General features: G+C 37.5%; 1 protein-coding gene across 4 annotated transcripts in view; it reads right to left on the bottom strand.

The window, feature by feature from the left end:
* cadm4 (cell adhesion molecule 4) overlaps positions 1-19,638 on the bottom strand; it is a 166,450-nt gene that overhangs the window by 42,612 nt on the left and 104,200 nt on the right. Inside the window, exon 1 of one of the 4 annotated variants that reach the window (XM_067395743.1) lies at positions 7,673-7,979. The exons of 1 other annotated variant lie outside the window; for it this stretch is intronic. In XM_067395743.1, coding sequence (XP_067251844.1) covers positions 7,673-7,754 — 82 coding nt within the window. In that variant the 5' untranslated portion in view covers positions 7,755-7,979. Of the gene's footprint in view, positions 1-3,501; positions 3,583-7,672; positions 7,980-19,638 lie in introns of those variants that run through there. 2 more of the 4 variants (XM_067395722.1, XM_067395736.1) reach the window with 2 other exon arrangements.

The following is a 19,638-nucleotide window of genomic DNA, read 5'->3' as shown; positions in this document are numbered from 1 at the left end:
ATGGAGGCGAGTTGAATTTAGTGATTTGGTAGAAGGCCAGATACAGAGCTGGCGTATGAGCAACTACCCTGCTCGAGATTAACTAGCTGAATTACAGCATACAGTGGGCCACCAGACGCCCTCACACACACACCCCTTAGTCATACATAACACATTTATTACTGAATTGTCAGACAACCAGGCAGAGGATGAGGACGTCCTAAGAGATCCACGTCAAAGTTTAACAATACTAGCACTGTGGAGACGTTAAGACGTCCATTGAGTCTCTCCTTTAATCCAATTACACTTCAGTCTTTCTGCCTCGCTCTGTGAGCACCTGATATCTTCGTAACTCATGAGTCACTCATCACTGTGTTTTATTTTTCCAGCCATAATTCTGCACAACATGAAACCAGAACCCAGAAGTCACCCAACCTGTGACTGTGATGTTTCAGGTAATCAGTAAACAAGCAGCTTTGGTGGAAAAGCTGACAGACTGAGATTCAATGCTTCTATCTTTATACAGCAAATCTTTTTCTTTCACTTCGAGGTCTAAAATTAAAACTATCTCTCTGAAGAATCTCGCTCTCTGCCAATCTTATGCGGTTAAAAAAACATTTGCACCATAAATAATACATAATCCCTTGCAAATCCCCTCTCTTCTTTTTTATCTCAATCTGTCACTCGCTTATTCCTGGGCTTCCCCGGTTCCGTTTCCCTCAGCACCTTGTCTCTTCTCCAATCCGGCATATTTCTATCCCATGCCCTTCTTTTCTCTGTTCTTTTCTTTTCATCGCTTTCTGCTCCTCTCTAAAACTCTTAATTCCCTCTCCTATCGCCTGCTTTTCCTCACTAATCTCATTCCCTTCTGCTTTCACACCTACACATGGCAACCCCACCTTCTCTTTAACATCAAACCCCATCTCTTTCCTTCATTTTCCCCCTTGCATTTCTCATCTACAGCCCTATAACCCTCACACTAAGCTTCCTTTTCCTCTGTAACTGGCTTCATCCGTCACTTGTTTCCTGTTTTTTTCCCTTGTAACCTTCCCTAACTTTTCCTCTGTCTCTCTCCCCTACTTTACATTTCCTTAACTTTCCTCCTCTTTATCTTCCCACCATGAATTCCTCATCATCTCTTTCGTGTTTCTCTCGCTCTCTCCGTGCTATCTCTACAGCAAGGGGCCTGTTTATTTCCATCTCTCCCCTTCAGAAATGTGATTTGTTCTGCAGCTCAGGCTCGCAGTATAATCATCCAGCTTTGTCCGGGCGGGCGAGAGAGAGAAGGAGCAGGGGAAAAAAGGAAAGGCGGGAGTGAAAAGGACACGAAAAAAGCGAATGGAGGAGAAAATGGACTGAACATCCATCTCTTGTCTCTTTGTTCCACTCGTCTAATTACATCCATGTTCTTGCTTTTCTATATTCTCTCTCGTCTGTATCCTTATTCTAACACTGAACTGTACAAAATAAAGAGTTAGCTGAACTTAAAATAATGAAGGACATGCAAATGGATTTCTTGAATGCATTTACTTAATTATTATACATAATTATTTTAAGCAAGCATCTTGACTGAACTGCTGTGACTTAAAATCTGACATCATTGTAATAATTGGCTATTTAGACAAAGTTCACACAGTAATCTTTCCCTCATTAAATAGTTTTACACAAAGAACTAAACAGAAAAATTCTCCAGACATTTCAGTTGCCTAATAAAAACTGTTTTATTTTATATGGAGCAGGCCACCATTTGAGATCACATGACTAGCTAAATAATGCTCAATTTAGTCCTGCAACCTCTCTGCTACTGGACACTTTTACTTGTGAAAACAAATCTGCTACATCCACACCACTAGGTGTCAGTATAAGCCCAAAACGACATCATTAGTAAAAAGTTACTGTTTCAAGTTTATGTATCAATGCTAAACATTTCCTTCAGTTTCTTTAATCCATGCAATATTGAGTGAAGGTCACGAAGAGTAAAGTGCTAACTGGAAAATTTCACATGGGAACAAAAACTATTTTTTTCTATTCTTCTGTTATGCTTTGACTTGAAGATGCAATGTGTAAATTTTAGGAGGATCTATTGACAGAAATGCAATATAATATACATAACTATGTTTTCAGTGGTGTATAAAGACCTTACATAATGAACTGTTATGTTTTTCTTACCTTAGAATGAGCCATTTATATCTACATCTACATACTACATACTCATTCTACAGTAGCTCTAAACAGACAAACTGCTCTACAGAGCATGTCTGCTTGACTGGCTACTCTCTGCTGTCTCAGACGACATTTTTGTTCCGTGTTGGCCACTGTAGCTTCTCTATATTGCAATTCGCAATCTCACCACTAGATGCCACTAAAATTTACACACGGCACCTTTAAAAAGATAGTTTACCCAAAAATTTCAATGTTGACTGAAAAGATGATACTGAACCATACAATGAAAGTCAATGGGGTCTAATGTTGCTTGGACCCCAACTTACTTAAAAATGTCTTCTACTGTAGCACAGTAAGCCATAAATGTTTGGAATAGCGTAAGAGTGAGTCAATTATGACAATTTTCATTTTTTGAGAATTATTCCTTTAGAATAAAGTAAGTAAACCAAGAAAATCTTTGGTTATCGTCATAAGTATTTACTTGTAAAGTGTGACCCGAAGCTTCAAACATTTCAGCATTTTATTTTCTGTTTATGAGGTTTATTCTTTCTTTCCCTGTTCCATCGTTCCATCACTCCTGTTCACCCTTATCTCATCCTCTCACCGTAACCGCCGCGCTCTCTTTCTTTTGACCTTCATGTTTTACACTCCTCTGTTCTATCACCATATTTCAGTCATATCACTCTCTCCTCATTCCATTTCATCCCTCTCTTTCTCCCTCAAACCATCCATTTATTCTGTCCCTGATATTCTCGGTGTCTTTATGTGTGTGTGGACATTTCTGCATTTTCAGAGCAGTGCGGACACCCCTGCACGTTCCTGACATTCTGTTTCAAAGTGCTGCAGAGACATTTACAGTCGTTCATAACAAAGGGGGCTTACAGGAAATTTACAGGGCAATTACACCAGGCTAGCCTGTGAGAGTTAGCCTTCGGCCAACGCAGAAATCCAGACCTTCACAATTCCTCACATACACACACTCATCCTGTCAACCTGGCTCACACCCCCAGCAGCATCTCACATTCAACTGAGGAAAAAAAAAAAAAAAAAGCTTTATTGGCGAGAATTACATAACAGCATATTCTGCCAAGGCTAAAGACCCATTCTTTATCTCTCTCTCCCCTCTCACTCACTCACTCAAATATACACAGAGAATGGCTTTTTGTTGCTGAGATTATGAATATACAGCGGGGTTCAAATGTCTGAGACCACTGAAATTGCTTCTATTTAGCATTTTTCTAATTTAATACTTTTTCCCCCACTACAAATTATATTATCAGTATAATGGTTTGAGTGAAATGTTGAAATGAAAAATTAATTTAATGACTTTCAGAATGTCTAAGTATTTGTATGACCCACTTAGGCTTAAGTGACAGCAGCACTGAGGCTGCATGAACTCCACAAGTTTGTATAAAACCTGATGATCATATACTCCAGAATGATCTGAAGAGCTTTCTTCACTGGATGAACATCAGACGGTCTGTACAAAGGAGACACATGACCAATGTTACTAATTTATTTGATTAGTGATGTAGAAATAGAGCAGAATCTGAAATATTTCACTGATATTCAAATTTTGGTCAATACCAATAAGCTGATCATTATTTTCATGTTATGGTAGGTGACCAATAAATGGCATATTTTAAAATCTATAAATAACATAGAAAAAGACTGATTTTAGTTTAGTGTTTTACTTTTAACGCTTAGTGAATGTAGACATCACAACATTGTAATGTTTTATTACATATACATATATATACACACACACACACACATATACATATATATACATATATATATATATATATATATATATATATATATATATATATATATATATATATATATATATATATATATATATATATATATATGTGTGTATGGACTATGAACTTTTGCTCTTGCTGACAATGAGGCCCAGCAGCCCAAATATGATGTTTTTAAAAGGCAGAGGAAAACAAGCAAGAGAAGTCTGAGGAATAGACAGACTGTCATCTCAAGCTGAGGTAGTGAGTCACCGAGAACAGGAACAACAATGTCCTTGCAAAGCAAAAGTACACATACTCAGGGAAAAACAGCAATTACACCATAAAATGGCCAATCTCAGTTTTCCTTGAGGTTTCTCTTGAATGCGTGTTCTCTTTAACTGTAAAAGTCCCAGAGTGAATTTGAGGTTATCCTCCATAAAGCCTCTGTCATATCTCCTTCTTTCATTCTTGCCTTTCTGTGTCCCTACAGAGTCTGTATTCTTGCTCGTTTCGTCCCGTTCTCCTCACTGTTACACTGCCGTTTCCTTCCTCCCCAGTGTTCTGCTCATTTTAATGGTTGTATTAACAATTCCCTCTCAACTTCAGGCTCTTGTTTTACCACTGTCCTCTCTTCCTTTCTTTCTACAAGACTGTCTGTTCTCTGCTTTAGTTTTCCACATGCAATTACTCTTCTCTGCTTCTTTATCTTGCCCTTCCTATCTGCCGACCTTCATCTAATGAGTTACACAAGTTATATTTAAATAAATGAGAGCTTGCATGACTAATCATTTTACTAGTCAATCAAGTAGTCAAATGTTTGCCTTACGTAAATAAGAGGTAGCACTATTTTTTTTTTCTAATTTCCACTTTTCTTAAAATGACATCCATCATTTTGACAGATAAAACGCAAGAAAACCATTTGCCCATAGTGCATCAATTTTCCCATCAAATAGGACAAATAAACAAATAAATAGGAAATTATTTTCTTCTTAATAAATTCGTGTTTAATGTGCAACTGAACACGTGAGAACTCACTCCTCCATGGTGAATAAATCGTTATCCAAAAGCATGAGTTTATCACTGAGGATTAGTGTCCTCATCAGAAACAATTACTGTCCGAATAGGGCTGTAGTCTAAATCTGGTCAATTTAAGAACATCTGACTGTCTGTATAAAGGAGTTCACATGCTAAAATCAAAATATTTATTTGATTAGTGACCTAGAAGTAGTGCATAATCTGAAATACTTCAAGGGCTTAATGATATTGAAATTGTGACACAAAAAAAGATAATTATTACCATAAGAAAATAATTATTAATGTTATGGACACTCAATAAATGGCTGATATTAAAATGATATACTATAAATGCAAGTGAATTTGGCTTCACAACAATTTTGATATTGGCTAAAGATTACATTTAACAGTGTTATTAAATTATTGGTATTTTAGAGAGTGTTAGATGATGGTAATGGTAATCTAAAGGTAAAAACAGGAAAAATTAACATTTTCACAATTAATCCTCCAAAAACATTATTTTGTTAATTGATCATTAAAGGGTTAGTTCACCCAAAAATTCTGTCATTAATTACTCACAGGTGTGTCGCTCCACACCTGTAAGACCTTCGTTCATCTTCGAAACACGAATTAAGATATTTTTGATGAAATCCAAGGGCTCATGAGGCCTCCATTAACAGCAAGATAAGACATTCAGATGCCCAGAAAGCTACTAAAGACATATTTAAAACAGTTCATGTGACTACAGTGGTTCAACCTTAATGTTATGAAGCGACGAGAATACTTTTGGTGCACCAAAAAAAAACTAAATAATGACTATTCAACAATATCTAGTGATGGGCGAATTCAAAACACTGCTTCATGAAGCTTCGAAGCTTTAGGAATCTTTTGTTTCAAATCAGTGGTTCGGAGCTTGTATCAAACTGCAAGTCACACCCCCCCAGTGGTAAACCATTGAAATTTTGAAAAACTTACAATGTAATGAAGCCTCATTTACTGAAATCACATGACTTTGGCAGATTGATAAATACTCCGAACCCCTGATTCAAAACAAAAGATTTGAAAATCTTTGAAGCTTCATGAAGCAGTGTTTTGATATCGGCCATCACTAGATATTGTTGAATAGTCGTTATTTTGTTTTTTGGCACACAAAAAGTATTCTCATCACTTCATAATATTATGGTTGAATCACTGTAGTCACATGAACCGTTTTAAATATGTCTTTAGCTTTCTGGGCATCTGAAAGTGTTAATTATCTTTCTGGCAATGCAGGCCTCACTGAGCCATCGGATTTTATCAAAAATATCTTAATTTGTGTTCCAAAGATGAATGAAGGTCTTACGGGTGTGGAACGACATGAAGGTGAGTAATTAATGACACAATTTTTTTTATTTTTAAAGGGGCTATATGTAAGATTTTCAATTTAATAAAGCGTAAATATACCCCAATATGTTTGCAGATATTTAGGAAACATGCTAAGTTCACCAACTTGTTCCTCAGAAAAACAATGCTACAGCCAGACATTCTTTGAAATGTGCGTTCCATGTTGGAATGTCTGTCTTTGTTTTGGTCTGTGCGAAACCGTGTGCTGCCAGTTTATCCGACAGTATTTGACATCACAGGTTGCCAGTTGGCGAAAAACACAGCGTATTACAGCCATGGAAACCAGCAAACAAACTGGGTCAGAGAATCGCAGATTCTACCTGACCTAAAAAGCCTCTGCATCCATCTTAAAATCTCTATGAACGACAGCATATTAAAGCACAGATAAATCAACTCATCATCTTACAGTGTGTAAGTCTCCTCGGCTTTAATTGTCAATTGCACTCACTCTTGTTGCGTGTCCTCAAGCTGGCAACCCGTGTCTTTGAAGGAGGGGCGGGGCAAACAATATTTTGAATTTGGACTGCAGTACCTATCTTGACCACTGGGTGTCATTCCTACATAGAGCCCCTTTAAGAAGCAAAGCGTTTGTCTAAAAGTTCGCAGTTTACATTTGGCCAATCCGATCAAGTACTGCATATCACGTCCCTCCACCCACCCTCACGTAGCTCCAAACTCATATGCCTTTTTTCTGCTGGAACACAAAAGGAGTCATTATCGAAATGTCAAATCTTTTCCATACAATGAAAATGTGGGTTGATCACTAGCTGTCAATCCTGCTGCAATTTTCTTTGCTTTATTTCAAAAGAGGTCGGGATTTGAACCCCAGTGCCTTTGCATGATAAACAATCTCTATTGTATGTTGCATTTACATATTCAACTGGTAATTTTTATACAACACTTTATTAATGTATTTTCTCGCTTGGGGCACCAAATGAGTCAAGACTTCCACTAGTGCCCATTTAAAAAAGAGAAGGGAAAAAAATGCGTGACACCACTATTTTCTATCTTTTTGTCTTTGGTCCACACTCCTCTCTGATCCCTCAATCATAAATCTGCCAGCTGTCTCTGCCTCCATTCTCCTCTACCCATATCCTCTTTTCTCTTCACATGCGCATCTCTTCACTCCTTCACATAAATTATCTTCCTCTAAGGCATAGTGAGAGAGAAGGACAGAGAGAAGTGTCTAAGGAGATGGGGACTGTCGAAAATAAAGAGAGAGGGAGAGGCCAAGACTGAGATGAGAAAGATGAAGAGAAATGAAAGTGCTTCGAGTTTCATAAGGTTACAGACAGAGGAAGAAAGATTCATTTCAAGGTGCGCTGAAAAATTACAGAGAGAAAAGAGACAGATGGAGAAGTAAAGCAAGAAATGTGGAGACTCACGGCAGAGGGAGAGCAGAACGAGTGATCGCAGCAGGAGGGACGGAGTGGAGGAGAGGAGGAGAGATCGCTGGCCTGGTGTCATTGTGTATTGAGACTCGGTAGCTGATCAATGAGGCCTCTGTGGCTGATGACTGCACAATTCAGCACACGCTACACAGCAGACAGCTGAAACCGCAGCAAAATTACTACACTAAACACCAGTGCTCCTTAAGTGCAGGGTTAACAAAATCACTTTAGCTGTGTTTTAATCCTCAAGCAACTAATATTGCATGTGCTAATAACCAACCAAAGGCAGCTAATTAAAACAATCCGATCTCCACGTTCAAGAGTAAAAAGAAACTTGTATCGTGTGGCAATTTCCACACTTAATTTTACCGTCTAACCACTTATTAGCACTTAAAAACCAAGCTTGAATGTTACAAACACTAATGGAGTAGTCATTTTAGATAATATCATACTTGTTATGCAGGAGGCTGTTGCGTTTATATCTGAAACGATATCCGGCTAACCACATCACAGATTTTAATCCCACAAAAGCTTTTGCTTATGAAATTCTTGTTTTTCTTCTCACACCTTGTCTGGTTTTGTGAGTTTGTTTTTCTTTTTTGTGAAGAGGCAGAGCATGCTGAGATTCACATCGTCATTTTATGCACCTCAGTGCCAGTAAGACACCGTGATACAGCAAACATAGTCTGGTTTGCTGAAATGATCATAAATCAAGACGCTATCTAATCTGCCAACTGTTTTCACCAGATTCGAAATGAGTGTTTAAACTGAAACAAATTAAACAACCATATTTGCGCAACACAACAACGGATGCAGCGCTAAACGATATGTTTTGTGTTCTAGAAGCAATTCTATAACCAATCAAACATGGAATTGAAGTTGAGATTGAAATATTAAAAGGTTCTACTCTAAAACACTAAAATCCAGATTGATCCCAACAAAGAGCTACGTGTTATCACACCATGTGCCCCCGCACAGGTGTCTTAAAGCCCAGAACAGCAGATCATACTAGTGTTCTAAGCACACCGTAATACTGAGCACAGCCAGGATCCTCACCAACACACACACAGTGATTGGCAGGGCTGATATTCGCTGTGTGGGAGCACAACTCCAGATCTGAGCCTCAGGTAACTGCCTGATTCCATTCGATTTTCACTAAAGAAGTCACGCAACTGCCCTGCTTCCACCAAGGTTTGGTCAAAGTTAATCCATCTCTCCTCTCCTTTCTTCCTTCTCTCTCTTTCTTGATCTATCCTTTGGTGAATGGTCCTTTAATTCCTTCAAGCTTAGTTTCTTTTCTTTCACGTATTCCACTTGTAGTCCAAAACTTCTTAAATAATCTGCTTGATGTTTGTATAACCTCTCTTGGAACTGCACAGACAAAATTTTGGGAGGAGAATCATTTTATACTTGAGTGTGTGCGTACTGGCAGATGCATATCCCACATATCGTTATTTTGGTAAAGGGCAGGGGAGGGTATGAGTCCACAATAGCACTCATTCAGAAAGCAAAACAGTCAGTCAGTCAGTGAGCTTCACTGTCTTTCAGTCTCAAGTCTACAGTTGGTTGTGTTTTGCTAAGCTCTATGGGTCATTAGCTTCTTTCTGATCTGTCTTTATCTGTGTGGCACACAGAGAGTGTTCACCAGGTCACGAGGGGCTGTTCTAAATGAATGAGTCTTATTCTGTGATGTGCTGTACATTCTGTATTATACTACACTATGTTCGCATAAATGCATGAGTCTGTGTGTATTCATGTATGAACAGTATCCAGTGTGTGCACAGGGGACTATGGGAGAGGAAACCAAGATTGTGTGAACGTTGTACAAACTAGTCAATCAGTAGATTAATTAAAAGAAATTCAACTTGGGCTCTGCATTCTGTGCTATTCCACCTTGGTCCACAAAAGGAAAAAAAATATATAAATAAATATCCATCCACCTATCAGCCTATCCATCCACTCATCAATCCATCTATCCACCTACTGTATCCACCCATCCATATCCACCTATCTATCCATCCATTCGCCCATCGATCCATCCATCCATCCACCCACCCATCATCCAACCATCCACCTATCCTCCCACACCTCCATCCACCTACACATCCAACTATTCATCACCTACAAGCAGTATATCCACCTTATATACCCACCTACCTATTCATAACTGACCAAATCTCCATCCACCTACTCATCCATCCATCCATCCATCCATCCATCCATCCATCAATCCATCCATCAATCCATCCATCTAAAAAATGCTGGGTTAAAAACAACCCAAGTTGGATTGCTCAATGTGCTGCGGGCAGTTTTATTAAAACCAACAATTGTTAAAAAAAAAAAAAAAAAATGAACCCAAAAAAGGTTGTGAATTAAAAAAAAAACACACAATTACTAGAGGAAACAATAATGAAAAGCAATTTAAAATAAATGATAAGCAATTTAATAAATGTTTAATTATTATTCATGAAACCTATTAATAAATGCTCATTTATTAAACATTAATAAATGTTAATTTCCAACATATTTTGGGTTCTTTTTAAGCAAGCAATACAGTATTTTTTTAAACAATTTCCATCCACCTACCCATCTACCTACATATCTACCTACCAAATCCATCCATCTAAAAAGTTTGAAACCTAAAAGGCATTTTTAACCTCTTTTTAAACAATTTTGTCATTGCAACAGATACATACGTGTTCACTGCACACCCTTGAAAATCCACCAACTAGTTTATTGCTATTCTGGATGACTCCTACATCTCTACTCAGTCAAGTCCATCTATATTAAAAAAAGTCACTTTTCTTGAAGCATAGATGTCATTTAATTTCTTCTCCTTGCCCTTATTACACTCTATTACTGCTGATGCGGCCGTGTGTGTATTCATTACAGTTTTGTTCAGCATGTAAGTGTAAGTGTAAGTGTCTACAGTCCATTTTCCAGTTCCTCTATCCTCATTTGCATCCCAATCAGTTTTTGTTTTTTTTCTTCCATTGGCACCACAACAGACCAAATGTTGCTAAAGCACATAAGGGACATGAGTTAACAGTTGCATGAGGGTAATGTTTAAAACTCACACATGATACACACTCTGACTGCTTGTGATACCATAGACATTAAAGCACTTAAAACTTAATCCAGCACCAACGGTTCGGTCCAGGAAAGCCTGAGGCTGCAGGTGGGAAGGTGGGAGTCCGTGGGTGCAGGAATCCTGGTGCATCAGCAGAAAAGGTGCAGGATATTTTTGATGCGCTGATCCTATGTTCTGCTTATCACAGATTAAATTTGCGTTTTGTCCTTCAGGCTATGTAATAATGCGTGTGGGTGGGGGAGTGGTGAATTTAAGTCTCTTGGAGGAGAAGGAGGGCGTAGAGTAAGAGCGAGAGAGAGTGAAACGAGTGTGCATTGCCCTGAGAGTGTGTATGGAAGACTTTCTTGGCACTCTTTCTCTCTCTCTTTCCTTCTGAGTCTTGTTGTTTGTTAGTGCCAGGCTTTTATGCCAAGCCGGCAGCCATTACTCAATCAGACAGCTTCCTGTGAGCTCTTCTCATTAAAACCTCACACGAACTCTAAACCTATGAGCACAATTATCACCCTTTATACAAACACACGCGCAAACCCGGAGGCACACGCACACAGTCAACTCGCAACGAAAACACAGACAAAACCGAAATCCGAGTCCTGCCAAAGTCTCAGTTTGTGGGGCACTTGGAGACTAACTAACCCTAGTCACCCTCCACACAGGCTGTTTACAGCATTGAACAGCTAATATGCTCAACTAAGGGCAACAACACTATAACACCCAGTTTGAACCGAACGCTCTGAACAGTTTCTATTATAATGAAGCTGTCAACACTGAAGCTTTTACTGAAAAAAATTCTGATGAGTTGCAGAGCTGCTCCAGCCACTTTATTATCTCTGTCAGAAATAAAATACAATTTTCTTTCAAAAATCATGTGCTTGTGAATATTTTGCTAGGAATTGTATTACTAATGTATGTTCAGACCATAACGTCAAATCCAACTTTGTTTATGGTCTCAGTTCCGAAAAAAAAAAAAAAAAAAAAAGATCAGATTACATAATTTATAAGCAGACACATATAGTGATGAATAGCATTTTAAAATAAATAATCTCTACCATTTAAAAGTCAGGGGTCTAAAAGACAGTTTAATGTTTTTGAAAGAAATCTCTTATGCTCACCAAGGCTGCTTTTAATATTGCGAAATATTACAATTTAAAATAATAGTTTTCTATTTTAATGTATTTTAAAGTCTTTAGTCTTCAGTGTCACATGATCCTTCAAAAATCATTCTAATATGCTTATTTGGTGCTCAAGAAACATTCCTTATTATGATTTATGTTGAAAATGGTTGTGCTGCTTAATTTTGTGGAAACTGGTCTTTAAATTTTTCTGATAAATAGAAAGTTCAAGGAAACAGCATTTATTTGAAATATATTTTATCATCAATTTAAAAGTTTTTATTGTAACTTTTGATCAACTGAATGCATCCTTGGTGAATAAAAGTATTAATTTATTTAAAAACAAATCACTTACCCCAAACTTTTGAATGGAAATAAATAAATACAAAAATATAAAAAGTGCAAAGTGTTGCACAGGGACTTCCGAAGTCAGAGACACGAATCAGTGACTCATTTCTGTGTCAACCAATTCACTAACATGATCCGGCCAAATGAACTGATTCACTAAAATGAATCGGATTGATTATCATTTGATCATTGCTCACTAGGCTGTAAAGCTGAATGCGTGATACCGTCTGACAAATATGATATAGCCGTTTGACACGCTTCACCGCTACTCATTCCCTAGTAGCTTGTTACTGGAAAAGCAACATTATTAATATGATAAATTGCTTGTGATGTTCCTCATTTGTAAGATTGTTCAGATAAAACATCTGCTAAATGTAAAACAATCTGCTAAATGTACTGTAAATATAAGCTACTCTGCCTTGCAACATCAAAATGTGGTATCCATGCCAACACTAAAACTGATCAAATTTATTGTTTTGATAAATATTCAATTGATATTTTATATCAGTTGTCACATAGAAGACAAATCAAAGTCTAAGAGACTTAATTTGGGTGGTAACGGTTGTGTTTGTCTTTTCACTCAAGTACGGTCAAGTTAGCAATGCTACTTTCAGCTGATAACTCACCAAAATTGTAAGTACACACACCTTCAGAGATACAAACGCACTCGAATAAAATTGGTCAACGGTAAACGTGTTCTTGCAGGTTCTGAGAGCGCCGTCTTGTGCCGTTTCTCACCGGGATCAGAGTCTATTGAGCAGTGCTGTATGTTGTTTATCAAAAGAAACAGGAGAGTGGGAACGTGATCATCACACTGTTTTCTTCATCCCTTCTCGTCTTGTCCCCATTCTGCCAGTTATCTATCAGCCCACAAAGGAACTATTTCTTTCCATATGATAACATAATCTTCCTTTTCTGTTCGTCTCTGAATAGCATCCTTTAGTGGCTCTTTATCAACACAGTGTTTCTCTCTCCCTTTCCCTCTCTCTCTCTGACTTCTTAGGCTGTCGCTCTGTCTCTTTCTTTCTAAATAACTCAATTTTTTTTTTCCCTTCTGTGCCAGTGACCTTACAGCAGGGCTTTGAACCTTGCTCTTTCTTCCTCCCTCTCCATCATTCTCTCATTCTCTCCCTCACGCTCTCTCTTTCTCTCTCTCTAGAGGAAAATCACACACTCATCAGTTTTCCCCGCTTGGCTCTTGACGAGCAAAGTCGCAAGGAGAATATTAATGGACTTCAGCAACCAATTAACACCTAACTCACATAACAACCTTTTACACAAGCCAGCATGCTGGGAAAAGAAGGAGAGAGGGCAACAGAGAGAGAGAGAGCGCACGAGACAAAAAAGAAGCAGTTTAATTTGACATTTATGCAGTGAGGATGGAGATGACGAAGGTGTCTGGGAAAGAATAGTGAGAGACGGAGCACATGATCGTGTTAAAATGAGACCGAGGAGTGGGATGAGGAATCATGGGAAGTAACTGTAATCACAATTAATCAAGAGTTGTGCTTCTAGACCTATCGAGACTGTTGAGAGTATTAGAGTGATTAAAATGAGTTCATTATTCAACTTGCATAATTAAATTCCAATTCCAATTAAATTACGAAGGAAAATAATGGAATGGGATCTTATTGCTATTGTGAATGTGCACTATGAATCTAAAATGAGTGATCTGTTCAGTAACATGGTCATATGTTAAGTACAGGCACCTTCAAAACCCCTTTTTACAGTATTTGTAAATAAATTAATCAATAAACAAAAAAATAAGCAAATTAAATAAATAACAAAATAGAGGATTGTGGTCATATGGTTTATTTTGCGATTTTACCCACATTCAAATGCATGCAGACAGAACCAAACTGAATAGTCAATATAAATATAGAACAACTATTTAGATGCATATCTCCAGAATAAATATACAGCATGTGAATCTAAATGTGGTGAAATGTTCTGGTAGAGTTGTGTGCTAAATCTAATTTCTTCTTTTGGGTTCTGAAACCTATATATAATGGCAAAAGGGCATCAGTAACATCTGACTCAATACAAATCAAATTAAAACACAAAATATAAATGGCCTTGGAAAACTGAAAGAATAAATCCAAACCATGATACAAGTTGTAATGTCATTGGACTTCAATGAGATTATGAAATGGCAGAATATGTCGTCACTGTCAGAGACACTGAATACAGATTCACTTAATGCATCCTCTCTGTATGACACAGATGCAGAATATGTCCACATTCTCAGAGAAAGCACTGTAAGAACAAGTCCTCCGTTAGCACACTGGATTGAATTAAAGAATTGTTAGAAAAAGTGTGATTGTCAATTAGCTTTTTTAATGGACTGTTTTGTTTACACCAGAGATAACTACAGTACAACTGGGTATCGAAATCAGATTTTCTGATTTAATTCAATTCTGATTTACAAGCTATTGATTCAGTTCAATTTGGCTGGATATGATTCTAAATCAGTTGGTTAGGCTCATGTAAACCACTAGACATTCTTTCGGAACTATATTGTATAAGAACCGGTACACAATACACATTGCACATACATTCACTACTGTTGGTAAAATACTATTATTATTTTTTCCCTCCCTGCCACTTAAGATTCAGCAGGTGTGCTCGCTGCTGATGAAAAGTGGTGCTGGAACCTTCTAACGTAATATATGAAAATATACATTTAAAAACAAAACAATACAGCTCAAACTATGCAGTTGAGTGAGTTTTGTGTATTCTGTACAAACAAACTTTCACTCCCTGAAACTAGTTACTGTAGAAAGTTGTCAAAAATATAAATTTTTCTATATATCGATACTGAAAGTAGTACAGCGAGTACTTAATTTAGTTCTTTTTTGTGGCTTATTGTGCTTAAACGGCCAAATACACACAACATTATGTCAAAATGACTGTCTTGGAGAGTGTTCAGGTAAAGTTTGGGAATGTAAAACAAACCTATGCAACAAAAATAACCCAAATTATCAAAAAATTATGAGATAAAGAAAAAATTTATTTATGGTTGTTTTCCCCGAGGTATCGAAAATCAATATTTTTTTAAGGTACTGTAACGAAGTTAGAAAGTCCATTATTGTGACAACACTAGCAGTAAGAGAGTTAAAGACTGATCTTGCTTGAATTTTAAGAACTGATATTGGGAATGCTTGAATAAGAACTGATACTTTTATCCAGACCTAGTGATAACCAAGTATTATGTCACAATTTCAACCAAAGCCTGCTTGCTTAGTGAATCTGGAACCTAGCAACATCATGAGATATTAGATTTGGCACATTATTGGTACAAAATGTACGCCAGTACATGCAAAACAAAACACACTCAAATCACATATTACAGCATTCCAGGCCAGCATTACAATCCCAGTGTGTCCACCAGCACATCTAAATTCATAAAACGGCATACCAGAATGATCCATTCTGCCCTAAAATCTCCAAACACTATTCTTACCATGTCAGTGATATGTTCCACATTATTTAAGACTTTTATTCATATAATCATTGCTGTTTCTTTGTCATAAATTGTGTTACATAACCATCACTCCATTGATTTGCCAACAGTGTGAGCAGTCATGGCAACCGACTGAGAACGGAATTAAATGAAATTATGGGCAACAGTCTCAGGAGAAGGTTTCAATGAAAGAGGAAAATTTCCAAAAACAAATTACCTGAACAAAGGTGGGCGAGACCCAAAAGCGAAATGAAAAGAAACGTAGGTGATGTTGGGACAGTGGGACAGGAAGTACAACAGCAAGTGCATCTCTGCATCATTAGCAATAACTGCGAGGTACAGACGCTGAAACAGTCAGAAAAATAAGTCTGGAGCTAAAGTACACATCTTTAACAGTCCAAGCCGACTGATGACTGAAAGGAACAAGTGAGGAAATGAGAGCTGAGGGAAAATGAAATAATTAGAAGGCCTACCTGCGGCGTTCATTGAAATATGCAAATCCATTTAATTTTGCTTTGATTTGCTCTGCTGCTCCCATTTCTAACTTGCCTTCTCTCTCTCTCTCTCTCTCTCTATCTCACTCTCCTGTCTTCTTCTTTATGTCTCCAGCTCTTCTCTTATTCACAACCGCCATATTAAACTTGTATTAATACACTGTAGGTATGTCAGTTCAATTACCGTGGTTCTGTACTGCCCATGGGCACAGACGGTGTGTGTGTGTATGAGAAAGAAAGAGAGAGACAGAAAGTGGGTGATAAGATGTTTATGAAAATCGTTATGCCTGAATCATTGTTTTAAAAAGCTCAAACGTTAGAGTTATAATCAGTCTCTCAGTGTGCATTCAGGTGAAACATATTTGGTAATGAAAATAGATGAGATTGTGTGTGTTTGTGTGAACTGGATGTGTGAAAACAAGGCGGAGGGAGAGAGAGAGACAGATGTCTATGTAGATTACAGATCAAGAGAGCAACCACAGAGATTGGAAGATGCCTCCCTTAAAGGTGCAGGGTGTAATTTCCTTGGCACCAAACAAAATCATGAAAATAATGACTGTTTTCCAACAGGTTTACTCTTCCTTATGCTTTTGGTTAGACAAACAATTAGTCCCATGCCCAAGAGCCATCGATTAAGCTGTGTTGCCATGTTATGATGTTTAAAAAGATATCAATTATTTAATAATGCTACAGAGTCACTGTTTTTATACTTTTTGGGAAAAACAATAATCACACGGCTTACAAATTGCTCAGTTGGTGGCCCAAATTGTAATGCCCAAGTAGCTCCTATCTACCCGAGTGGACAATGACCAACATATGTAACATTTTACACCAGAAATTCAACTCATATAATGTAATAAACAAACAGGTATTGGCTCTTTTAACTGTAAGGAAGGACTTTCATACATTGAAACACCTATGTTTTTGCACCTCGCTTTTAACCCTCTGGAGTCTGAGGCTGATTTGGGGCTTGGAGAAGTTTTGACATGCCCTGACATTTGTGCTTTTTTCAGTTGTTCATAAACATATAAATGACAAAAGTGTCATTATGTATTCAGCACAAACTAGGCTACAATAATATGTGAGGAACATGTACATGTTTGTATTTTTGAAGGAATAATGTTTATGCGTGGTTATTGAAAAAACAAAAAAACTTAAGTCACTGAAATAAGGCCAAAAAAAGTACATTAAATCTGTGTTCACAAGACTTCTGGGTATTGGAGGTTGTAGACTAGAGTTTTTGCTTCAGAATTATGTAAAAATTATACTGCTTACTCCTTCATATAAAACAATATATTGATTTAGTTTTTGTAAGAAAAACTTTGTCAAGAAACACAGTATGCATGGAGGTGTGAATCGTCATGAATAATGGGCCATTTTACACCTAAGAAGACAAAAGAATCACATAATAATAGGGCTGGGTATCGTTCAAACATTTTCGATACCGAGACGATACCGATACCTTGACTTCGATACCGATACCTAAACGATACCTTTTTCAGTACCAGTTTTATAAAATCTGTTTAAACAAGATTACATAACCTCAAAAAAATCTTTGGTTTTATATTTTAACTTTGTTGACTTTTTATCAGACTCAAAGACTCATCTCCTGAGCCACTGCGGGGAATAAAAAAAGCACAAATTAACAAAATTTACCCAACACAATAAATCAGTGCAAATAGTTTTAATAAAGTTTAGTTTTCAATGCAAAAAATTAAGTATGTGAGGCTCTTTTTAAATCACTCAGCAATTGTTCTTCAAAAAATTTATTATTATTAACAAGATCAAAGCGGAAGTAAGAGTGACGCAGTTCGTTGCGTCTTACCGTGAAATAAGAGTTCTGTGTCTTCATTAAAATCAACACAATGATTCAGCTCTCATCCACCCGCAATTAATTTGAATGTTATTTTTTTATTACTTGGCCCGACCCGCAAATTATCCGCAGTATCAGGAGGACGCTGATACCTCTTTTTCAGCAGAATTGTTCGCGTTCTGGAGCCAGAGGCAGAGCCTGTGCTCGTGCAGGTGAACGAGCCTGTCACGAACCGGTCGCGTGTTTCCATAGACTTGAGGAACGAACGCTGATGTAAAGCTGCTGTGTGTTGTACCTGTCCATAACTAGTCTAAAAAACATTGCGCGTTCCGCTGTTTCTGCAGGCAGTGCTACACTTTTGTTAAACTGAAGAGATAAACTGAAAACGAAACCGTTGATTCAATCGCCCTCTCGCACATAGGGTCTCTCTCGCGCGTATAGTTTTATATATTTAGATATAAATAACAATGTAGCGCAACGTTACTTGCTCCTCAACGAGACAGCGAAAGCATTTCTCCGCGCCTCTCCTCGATCGGCTCCATTCTGAGGTACCGAAATTTGGTACCGAATGACAAGACACTTTTCGATACTCGGTAGTATCGAGGCAGTTCGATCGGTACCTAAAAAGTATCGAGTTCGGTACCCAGCCCTACATAATAATGACCTGAAATGACTTGCATATTAATGAGGCCTTTCAGTCAGGTAGGCTGTGAAAAAAACCTTCTGTAATAATGTCTCAGCTCATCATAAACAGCATTACTGTGAAATATTATTACTATTTAAATTAATGGTATTCTATTATATTCTTTCAAATATAATGTATTTCTGTGATGCAAAGTGTCTTTTAGCTTAAAAGCATGCACATTTGGAGAAATATTGATGGATTCTTATATATTTATGTCAATTTTCTATACTGAGAAGTAATATTTATTGTAGGGATGTCCCGATCACGTTTTTTTGCCCTTGAGTCCGAGTCCGAGTCATTTGATTTTGAGTATCTGCCGATACCGAGTCCCGATCCGATACTTAATAGCCTACATAAAAAAGAATAAAGAGCAGCGAAAAAACAGATCCAGGAACAGTGCTTTTCAGGTTTTTCAGGTATCTAACAGTTTTCAAATAGTAATCAAATATAAAATATCACTGCATATTATCTTTACTGTTTAATTAATAAATAAAGATTAATCATTATTGAAGTTACAAAAACTATTCAGTCAAGAGCAGTGAGTGATTTCTTTGTTGTTTGATTTAACATTAAATACAGGCAGCAGGAATAGTTGTTTTCCCTTTAAGACATGTACGATCCAGTACATATACTGTTCCACATGCACTGTCTTTCTCGACTAATATACGTTCACTTAAGACATAACCGACTATGTTTGCTAGGATACTCACTAGGACGGGCATGTTTACATAATTTTTGTATGAATGTGGCCGCCGAAGCGCAAGACTTGAAAGAGAACTCAGTATTTGCGCGCTGACTGGAATAAGCGTGTGCGCGCTTCGGATGAACGCACACAAATCTTCTCACGTTGTCATTCAAGATGGACCGCAGTGCAAGTGCGGTCCGTAAGTGGAGAACCGTATGGTTTGATTTTTTTACAGAGAACCGTTGCACCCCTAATACATATATATACACGAG

The sequence above is a fragment of the Chanodichthys erythropterus genome, chromosome 2, assembly GCF_024489055.1.
Source record: "Chanodichthys erythropterus isolate Z2021 chromosome 2, ASM2448905v1, whole genome shotgun sequence".
Classification (NCBI taxonomy): Eukaryota; Metazoa; Chordata; class Actinopteri; order Cypriniformes; family Xenocyprididae; genus Chanodichthys; species Chanodichthys erythropterus.
The sequence above is the reverse complement of the archived record's forward strand: the minus strand, read 5'-3'. Positions and strand labels throughout refer to the sequence as shown.